At 39.3% G+C, this 10,399-nt stretch overlaps 1 protein-coding gene across 7 annotated transcripts in view; it reads left to right on the top strand.

Moving 5' to 3' along the window:
• Positions 1-8,816, top strand: part of LAMA2 (laminin subunit alpha 2) — a 693,967-nt gene extending 685,151 nt beyond the window's left edge. For all 7 annotated transcript variants that reach the window (XM_043457137.1, XM_043457138.1, XM_043457134.1 and 4 more), the window contains 4 exons: positions 713-866; positions 3,518-3,648; positions 6,283-6,505; positions 8,446-8,816. In XM_043457137.1, coding sequence (XP_043313072.1) covers positions 713-866; positions 3,518-3,648; positions 6,283-6,505; positions 8,446-8,603 — 666 coding nt within the window. In that variant the 3' untranslated portion in view covers positions 8,604-8,816. The remainder of the gene's footprint in view (positions 1-712; positions 867-3,517; positions 3,649-6,282; positions 6,506-8,445) is intronic.
• Positions 8,817-10,399: the final 1,583 nt, after the last annotated feature.

Consider the following 10,399-nt stretch of genomic DNA (forward strand, 5'->3'; position numbering starts at 1 on the left):
ATCAGTATTCCTTTCCTTTCATAGCTACTGGCTATGATACCCAGGCTAATCAAAATGAGATTTTCTGAACACTCCCTTCTGAATGAGAGTGGCAAGAGTAATTAACTTGCCTCCCTTAACCCAAATAAACTATAATGAAGCAGAGGATGACTGATTTATTTCTAAAGTCCCTAAACTTTGAACATTTCATGCAAGCTTTCAAGTTTCAAGTATATGTGCGTTTTCTTAGGAAAGTGTCCACTGTTTTCATTAGATTTTCACAAGGAAGAAGCACTGATCCAAACCTAATTATCTTTTCAAGTAGAATTTGAACACAGATTATGAAAAAAAAGAAGTATATATAGTAAGGTTAATAAACTGTCACTCGAAACATGAAATAGAAACATACTAATTACAAGTTACAATATCCAGAGGGGGCCCAGAGCTTTATCAAACCAGGGGTCCCACTAGAGATATAGTGTGCAGTATTTTAGAATATCAAAGCAGTCATGTTCCCCAGCTAGATGCAGCCTAGTAGAGAGGCAGGACATGGGATTCCTGCAGCCCTGCCCTGAAGCCTTCGGGGACAGGGCTGATCCAGGGAGTCTGGGGATGCCTCAGGCCAATCAGCTGATGATTGCTAACACAGAGCACCCTACCAGTGATTGCATTCCACATAAAGGCAGACTTCTGCTAAAACCTGGCCTGTGTCTCTTCTGACCTGAACGTTTAGGTGACCTACAGCATTGACGGCTGTGTTAGAAATCTTCACATGGTGGAAGCGCCTGTGGATCTTGAACAGCCAACCTCCAGCTACCAAGTCGGGACGTGTTTTGCAAATGCTCAGAAAGGAACATATTTTGATGGAACAGGTTTTGCCAAAGCAGGTGAGGTGCTTCCATCTCCTTCCTGTTGAATATTAACTAAGTGCAAATATTGACTTCTGGTTTGTATGGGAAGATAAAAGTCCCTGGGTCCCTAAACTAGCATCCTTTATTTAAACCAGAAATAAAAACTTGTAGGAGTAATTTTTTAAAATGCCTCGTAAAGATTAATGCATCAGATTCTAACAAAAACTAACAGAAGAAATAAAGTAAAAGGCTATTTGGAGAGTTTATTCTGTCTCTTTCCCTGGAAATCAATAATAGCAAAAAAAAAAATGTAATTTTACAAGAAGGATCATATGTTTCTATTGTATAATGTATCTACTTTTCAGTTTTCCCCATCTGCCTTTCTTTCTGGAGATGAGATAGTATTTTTCTTTCTTTCTCTCTTCAGTTCCTTGCATGGTTCCATTTCTTGTTCTCCCCTTATGCACAGGGAAAGAAACCTTTCCCTTTCTTTTAGTATCTCCCTCTTTCCAGTGAGCATTTCTAGTCCAGATTTGGATCACTGACAGTGAATATACAATTTGGAAAGAAAAATATGAAATAACTTCTACATAATAACAAAAAAATCTGATATAACATACTTTGAGATACATTCAGTCCTATAGTTACCATAGGAACATGCATTTGTTTGTTAGAAAAAAAATTGAGTACATAATATGTAGCAGTTACATGGGAACAGAAATAATTAAGATGTCATTTCTTCTTTCAAGAATATATGATTAAGATTCTTCATGCTCAGAAATAAGAAAACAAGTTAAAAAAAAAAAACTAGAAACTGTAGAAGACATACAAGCAAGGTTCTGGGGATATTTTAAAAAATGATTAAGTTAGGTTGAGAAAATCAGGAAAGGTTTTATGGAGGAATTGACATTTGAGGTTGGGTTTAAAAGATGAGTTGAAGATACATGCAAAGGTTGGAGATAGAAGAGCAGAGCTCTCCAATAAGTGAGAAACGTCCCCTCTGCAGAGCAGAAAACAGAGAAACACAGAATGAGTTAAATATTGAAATGTTGGGGGTTATGTTAAACCCCAAGTTCCATGTTCTGTGAAAGCCCAAAGCTTTTTTCAAGTTTTCTACAAATTCAGATATCTGGCATTAGCTTGGTCAGATTAGATTCAGCTTCAGCCTCTGCAGTTAATATCCACAGATTGACTTGCCGTCTTGTGTGGGCTCTTTGGGTTCCAGATCAGACTGGACTGGAAAATGTGCAACATCCCTAGTTTCTAATAACTCCTGCCATCACCTCAACATGTAGCGTAATACAAGCTATATAAGACTTGGGTGGTCAGAGGAGGTTATGTCACTGGAAAACGATACAAGTTTAATTAAACCCTTGACATCTTTGTCCTTAGAAGCTCTCCAGTTGCCAGTATCTGGGGGTTCCATGGTTTCCTCACTCCCCCTGTCCTCTGCTGACCTGCTTCACGTCACTCTTCTCTTTTCCTTATTTCTTCTTTGGAACAGAAACACAATTGTTCTCTTTTCGAGGACAGTTCAGCTTCTTCTACCTTTCATTCTCAAAATCTGTTCTGAATCCACTTTTATTCATCCAAATCCATCAAGTTTCTCAGTAGGAAAAAAAAAAGTATTTCATATAACAGGTGCCTCCCTTCATTGAAGATAACTGTGGTTACACATAGCCTTATTTTTTGCTTAATAAATATGAGACCTGGAAAAAAATTTCATAAGTTTCTCCCTAATATTTCATGCAGGTGATATAGTCTAGCCTGATCTTAATGAATCACTTTGTTTCTAAGAAGCATGTCTTAAATACTTGCTAAAAGATGAAATAAACCAATGAATTAAATATGGAATATTACAGAGAAAAGGCTTAACTTGATAAACTAGAAAAGCCTATTTATGTCCCAGAATCTTCTCCTTCAAAATTGCAATTGCTTTCTTTATAAATAAAATGTTTGGGGATATTTGAGCCTTTTCAGGTTGTTGTGGAATCATTTAGAGTGCTGTAGCAAAACTTTCGGAGAAGGCAGTGGCACCCCACTCCAGTACTCTTGCCTGGAGAATCCCATGGACAGAGGAGCCTGGTGGGCTGCAGTCCATGAGGTCGCTAAGAGTCAGACATGACTGAGCAACTTCACTTTCACTTTTCACTTTCATGCATTGGAAAAGGAAATGGCAACCCACTCCAGTGTTCTTGCCTGGAGAATCCCAGGGACAGGGGAGCCTGGTGGGCTGCCATCTATGGGGTCACACAGAGTCGGACACGACTGAAGTGACTTAGCAGTAGCAGTAAAACTTTAGTGAAAAATCATTGAAATGCTTGATTTCATCCAATAGCAAGACTTCTATCAGTCACACCTGGCTCTGAGATCTTTGGAGTCAATCTGAATGTACATTCATTCACTGATTCAACAAATGCATATTAAACCTCCACTCTGTGCCAGATACTATAAGCTTAGGAATAAAATGGTAAGCATTATAGACAAAGTCCTTGCCCTCACAGAATTTATAGTCTAGGAAGGCAGCCAGCCAAGAAAACAACTATGAGGTGTCGGTCATGTGAAAGTCTAGAACTTATAATTGTCTAACACATGAATTGAAAGCTAGTAAAACCGATGCACTGTATGAATTTGAATTCACAATTCCTAAACTTGAATACACATTTCTTTTAATCTTCATTTTACAGTTGATGGATTCAAAGTGGGATTGGACCTTCTTGTAGAATTTGAATTCCGCACAACTAGAACCACTGGAGTTCTTCTGGGAATCAGCAGCCAAAAAATGGATGGAATGGGTATTGAAATGATTGATGAAAAGGTGAGCATCACGTCTGCATATTCCTGCCTCTTCATGGTATTGTTGTTTACAAGTAGAAAGCTCTGTTTTGAAGCATTGCTCTGTTCTTTGTTGAGAGAAGGCTAATTTTATTCTTTTCATCCTTCTGGAGTATCTCAAGTGTTCTGTGTTTTCAACATACTTATTCTGTGTTGTGGTTGTTCAGTCACAAAGTTGTGTCTTCACGACCCCATGGACTGCAACATACCAGGATTCCCTGTCCCTCACAATCTCTCAGAGTTTGCTCAAGTTCATGTCCATTGCATTGGTGATGCTACCACAACCATCTCATCCTCTGTCACCCTCCTCTCCTTCTGCCTGCAGTCTTTCCCAGCATCAGGGTCTTTTCCTGAGCTACTCGCATCAGGTGGCCAAAGTATTGGAGCTTCAGCATCAGTCCTTCCAGTGAATATTCAGGGTGGATTTCCTGTAAGATCGACTGGTTGGATCTCCTTGCAGTCCAAGGGACTCTCAGGAGTCTTCTCCAACACCACAGTTCAAAAGCATCAATTGGTGCTCCACCTTTATGGTCCAGCTCTCACATTCATACATGACTACTGGAAAGAACATAACCTTGACTATACAGACCTTTGTCAGCAAAGTGATGTCTTGGCTTTTTAACACACTGTCTAGGTTTGTCATAGCTTTCCTGCCAAGAAGAGGAAATCTGCCACTGCTTCTACCTTTTCCTCTTCTATTTGCTATGAAGTGATGGGACCAGATGCCATGATCTTAGTTGGTTTTGGTTTTTTTATTTTAATACCTAGTTTTAAGCTGGCTTTTCCACTCTTCTTCACCATCAAGAGGCTCTTTAATTCCTCCTCCCTTTCTGCCATTAGCATGGTATCGTCTGCATATCTGGGTTTGTTGAAATTTCTCCTGGCAGTCTTGACTCCAGCTTGTAACTCACCCAGCCTGGCATTTCTCATGATGTGTTCCGTGTATAAGTTAAATAGGGTGACAATAAACAGCCTTGTCATACCCCTTTCTCAATCTAGCACCAGTCAGTTGTTCCATACAAGTTTCTAACTGATTCTTGACCCGCATACAGGTTTCTCTGGAGACAGGTAAGATGGTCTGATATTCCCATCTCTTTAACAGTTTCCCACAATTTCTTATGATCCACATAGTCAAAGGTTTTAACTTAGTCAGTGAAAGACTCAGGAGGCAGGTAAGATGGAATGGTATTCCTGTTGTTTAGGAGTTTTCCACAGTTTGTGTCAGTTTGCTCACCGTGGATAATCTAATGCTAAACACCTTTTCTTTCCCTGCCTGCCTGTGACCAGTGACCTGCAGTGAGACAAGTTTACATGTACTTTGTGCTGTGGTGCATAGGTGAAAAGAGGGCGGCAAAGTGAGAAATTTCACAACTTTCCTATTTGATTCCTCAGCAGGAATCATACTTCATCTACGTTCACATTTCCACTCGTAGGGTGCCATCCCTTCCCAAGAAGAAAAAACACATATTTCTCTGAAATATGCTTTTCTTTGCCTCTTCCCTCCTTGCTCTGTCTTGAAACCATCCTCAAGGCAGTAAAGCAAAAAGATGCAGGGCACAGAGACAAACGGTGGGGAAAATAAGCAACACGTAATAGCTTGGCCAGATTTTCAAAACACAGTTTCACTGCATCTTGTTGGAGTAAGTCTTACTTCTTCACCTGCTTATTATAGAACCATGGTTCCCTTCAGCTCATCAGAGTATCAGGTTCCATCACGATCCACATGGATTTCTCACCAAGCTCTTTTTGTATGCAGAATTCCATTATTACACATTCCACCGAATATAGTAAAATCTTAACTGATATCTACATCACTGTATAGTTGACAAACTTTTTACCTATTTACTTGCACTTTTAATCTTGTTTTTAAAGCCCTTGTTTCTTTTTTTTAACCTTGTCAAATGTTTTGCCAAATTGACTGTATTTAATGTTTCAGTATGTTTCTTTTCCACATCAGCTTCAAAAGAATTCTGTCCTCTCAAGTTTCAGGGGCCATTCCATGTTACCAAAAACAGATTTTTCTCATTTAGACAAGAACTCCAGTCTAAGTTCCTAATTGTTAGGAATTTAACTGGCCTTCTGCCTCAAAGTCTTGTTGTAGTGGTACCTACAACATGGATCTTGCCCCAAAATGTAATTTATGTAACTCTCAATCCTGTATATAAAATAGATTCTGTGAAGGAAAAAATATACAATTAAAATATGAAAATCTTAAAAAAAATCCCCTCAAATTAATTTATAAATCATCTTCCTAAGAACTCCCACCCTCTAAACAGACCTGTGGTAGGATTTTCCCCTATGTATACCATGTCTTTTTTGTTACCTGCCCTCAAATTGTATTTCACATTTTCAGAAAGCTGAGTTGTTATCTGCTTCACACATCTTTCCTATTGCTCCCAACAATATCCACAAGCAAACAGCATAATTTGTGACTCCTGGTCATTAAATCTGTATTTTAATTTCTGTCAAGTTTTTTTTTTAATTTAATATGTCTGAGTTACATTGATGTCAAACTATTGCATCTAATAACTTTCCTAGAGATCGTTTCTACTTTGTGAATCACCATGATACCCTTCTAATGACACCTTCTGTGACCGTTCAATGCCCTACTTTCTAGCTCATGTTTCATGTGGACAATGGCGCCGGTCGATTCACAGCCATCTATGATGCCGGGATCCCAGGGCATTTGTGTGATGGACAGTGGCATAAAGTCACAGCCAACAAGATCAAACACCGCATTGAGCTGACAGTCGATGGGAACCAGGTGGAAGCCCAGAGCCCAAATCAAGCATCTACGTCTGCTGATACAAATGACCCTGTGTTTGTTGGCGGGTTCCCCGGTAAGTGTTGCCTACCCCAGCAAGAATTTCTTTGCTCTATTTCGTTAGTGGTTTTGCACACATTTATATTCTATAAGTATGTCCAAGAACGTGTGCTTAAGTCTACTTGCATCCCAACTTTAGAATCTGCTCCAATAAATAACACCTTATCTGACATTTCCAGCATGTAAAATGAGCATTTTCCTTATATAAACCACATGGGACTGGACTTCTCATGATAGCCTCCAAACTTTCATTTGTGGGAAGTGGAGGCTAGAGGAAATGAATTTGGCTTATGAAAAATATGAGACATTTAACAGCAATCAGGGCCAGAAACGGTGTTCTGATTTTTTAAAAATTAATATACCAGAGGAATCATAAAATGTTATGGAACTTATTTCCCTAAGTTCTGGAAATCATTGGGTTAAACATAGCTAATTTGCCCCTTAGGCTATTATAGAGTTTATATTACAAAGAAACCCAAGCAATAAATCTGCATTCAAAACTACCTCTCCAGCACATTAAATATAACATTTGAACCAGAGTTACTTAAAGTGCCCATAAACAAGAGTGCTCAACTTGATGAGAAATAAGCCAAGAGCCTCTTAATAAAATACTGTAATAACACAGACTCCTGGAATGGTCTTTCAGTATTTTGGCAAGAGGAAACTTTGTCTACAGTTATATAGAGCTCCTCTCCTTAACAAACCAGCCAAAATGTATATTTAGCAGCAGTTGATGAAGGAAAGATACAGAAGTCATGGGGACCAATTCTGAGCTCCTCTTTTCAAAGTCACTCCTGGCTTTTTGAAGATATCACCTTCTGGGACTTCTCTGGCAGTTCAGTGGTTAGGACTCCATACCTGCATTACAGAGGGCACAGGTTTGATCCCTGCCCAGTTGGGGAACTAAGATCCCATATGTCATGTGGTACAGCCAAAAATAATAATTTTTTTTTGGAGGGGAAGAAAGGAAATATCTCCTTCTGATTCAGTAAGGATAAACTCCACAGTATTATGAAAGAGATAATATACTTCTCCATTTACAGTCTACAAAATGGGGTTTTAGTTAGCACCTAGAAGCCCTGCTAAAAGAAGGGACTGTCTCCTTGATAAGAGAAAGATTTTGTGTGCACTCATAACCAACTTAACCTTTGGGGATTTATTTTTATAATAGAAATAATAAAGTCACTATTAAAAGTCCACATCCTAATTCAATATTTAAACTATTTCATCAGTTACTTTAGTTCATTAAATAAAATTTAATAATTTTAAGTCACTCCTGTCAACTTGTTCCTTCAAAACAAAATTTTGTGTTTGATGTCTTCAAAGGCATCATTAATTGTAGATGTCCCCATATTTCAAGGGCTTCCCAGGTGGCGCTAGTGGTAAAGAACCCACCTACCATGAGTTCTATCCCTAGATTGGGAATATCCCCTGGAGGAGGAAACGGCAACCCACTCTAGTGTTCTGGAAAAATTCCACGGACAGAGGAGCCTGACGGGCTACAGTCCATGGGGTCTCAAAGAGTCAGACAAGACTGAGCAAACACTATATTTCATAATACATAGCTATAAAAAAGTTAATGTTTCTCTACCAGTTCAACTGTTGGCGAAGCTAAGAACAAAAGCACGTAACATTCTCATTGCACCTTAGGCCAACAGCTGACTGATATATCCTCTTAATATGTGCTAAGTCACTTTAGTTATGTCCTGCTCTTTGTGACCCCGTGGACTGTAGCCCACCAGGCTCCTCTCTCCATGGACTTCTCCAGGTAAGAATACTGGAGTGGGTTGTCATGCCCTCTTCCAGGGAATCTTCCTGACCCAGGGATTGAACCCAAGTCTTTTATGTCTCCTGCGTTGGTAGGCAGGATCTTTACCACTAATGCCACCTGGGAAACTCCACTCTTATCATAGTAGCTGCATTTCAAAATTGAGCTCTTTCTGCTTTGTTTTTCAGATGGCCTCAACCAGTTTGGCCTGACAACAAACATTCCTTTCCGAGGTTGCATCCGATCCCTGAAGCTTACCAAAGGCACGGGAAAGCCACTGGAGGTGAATTTTGCTAAGGCCCTGGAACTAAGGGGTGTTCAACCTGTATCATGCCCAGCCAACTAATACAGATAAGTTCAACTCCAAGGAGGGTCCTCCAAAACAACCATTATCAAGTAAAACAAATACATTTTATTTACGTATGCTATCAAAACTAATTTGTGCATGCATGTTGAATGCTTTCTATATTCCAACGGTGCTAATTCAGATCCCAGACTGAATTTTAATTCAAGTTCTTTCTCAAGTCCATAACTATTAAACCATTTATTGCATTCTAAATAATTGCTTGTTTTGTGTGATTTTGAAGATAAAAGGCAACTGATCATAACTTGCTGTATTTGTAACATGCTCTGGAGTCATCTCAAGAAGAGCTCAGATGTAATTTGTGAAGGCAACAATTTTTTTTTTTTTTTAGTTCTATTTTGAACATCTCTGGTGGCTCAGTAGTAAAGAATCCACCTGCCAATGCAGGAGACCTGGATTCAATCCTTGTATTGGGAGGATCCCCTGGAGAAAAAAATGGCAACCCACTCCAATATTCTTGCCTGGGAAATCCATGGGCAGAGGAGCCTGGTGGGCTACAGTCCATGGAGTTGCAAAGAGTTGGACACGACTGAGCAATTGAACAGCAACAAGTTAATACCTTTATCATCCTTTTCCCACAATGTCAGCTTTAGCTTTCTGTAGAAGTCACTAAAAGCAGCAGTGGATTTGGCGTGTGTGATTGGGAGGGGATCAGCTCCCTACTACCTATGTTTGTAAAAGCATTAGCAAATAATTTCCCTGATCCAGGTTCATTATTAGAGAGTTTAACTAGCCATATGAATGAATATCTTTTTATGCTGAAGGTAGAGAGTATAGATCACATTCAGGCCAGAGAGCTTAATTACTTGATTTTCGTGTTTGATGATGATTTATAGGCTTTGGGGACACACCAGAACCAAGCTCCAGAATGACAATTAAGCACACATTTGATCCTACAGTATTGACGCTCTCTGCTCTTTAGGTTTCCCATGATTATCACCATCTATACAATCACAGAGGAATAATGGGAAAATGCATTTTACTTATGAGGAAACAATAAATCAGACACTTAAAAGGCATACACCTTTGAGTCTTTTTTGAGTTGCAATTTAACCTCACAAATTCATTTCCTACAAAAATTTCTGTGTTCTGTCTTTTTTTTTTACTATTTCAATCAACTTCAAAGGGATCTATGAGAAGACAGGCCTAGATTTTACTCCTCAATTTAAGGAAATGTTTCATTTGCCATCTTCAATAGAAACAGAGATGAAATTGCTCAGTCGTGTCTGACTCTGAAACCCCATGGACTGTAGTCTGCCAGGCTCATCTGTCCATGGGATTTTCCAGGCAAGAATACTGGAGTGGGTTGCCATTTCCTTCTCCAGGGTATCTTCCTGACCCAGGGATTGAACTCAGATCTCCAGCATTGCAGGCAGACTCTTTACCCTCTGAGCCACCAGGGAAAATAGTTGTAGTCTGATAATGCTGAACATTTAAAAAAATAGGTTTTCCACACAGTGGTAATTTTAGCAAAGGAAGAATAATCCTCTTTGACAATGTTATCCACAGGGGAAAGGGAGGTGCTGTTTCTAATCAAGGAGATGGCTAATGCACTCAGCATTTCATCACTTGCTGGCTGCTTGACACAATTTGTCCACACAACTTCATTCTAGAGCAATTCTCAGCCCTAGCTCTATTTTGGAATTACCAGTCAAACTTTCAGAGAATTAGTACCTAGTCCAGCGATTCTGATAGCCTTGAGCATGAGGATTTTTCAGAAGCTTCTCATGCAATTCTGAAGTGCCATCAGGATTGAAAACCACTGTTCTAAAGAGAAA

This window comes from Cervus canadensis, chromosome 33 (genome assembly GCF_019320065.1).
Source record: "Cervus canadensis isolate Bull #8, Minnesota chromosome 33, ASM1932006v1, whole genome shotgun sequence".
NCBI lineage: Eukaryota > Metazoa > Chordata > Mammalia > Artiodactyla > Cervidae > Cervus > Cervus canadensis.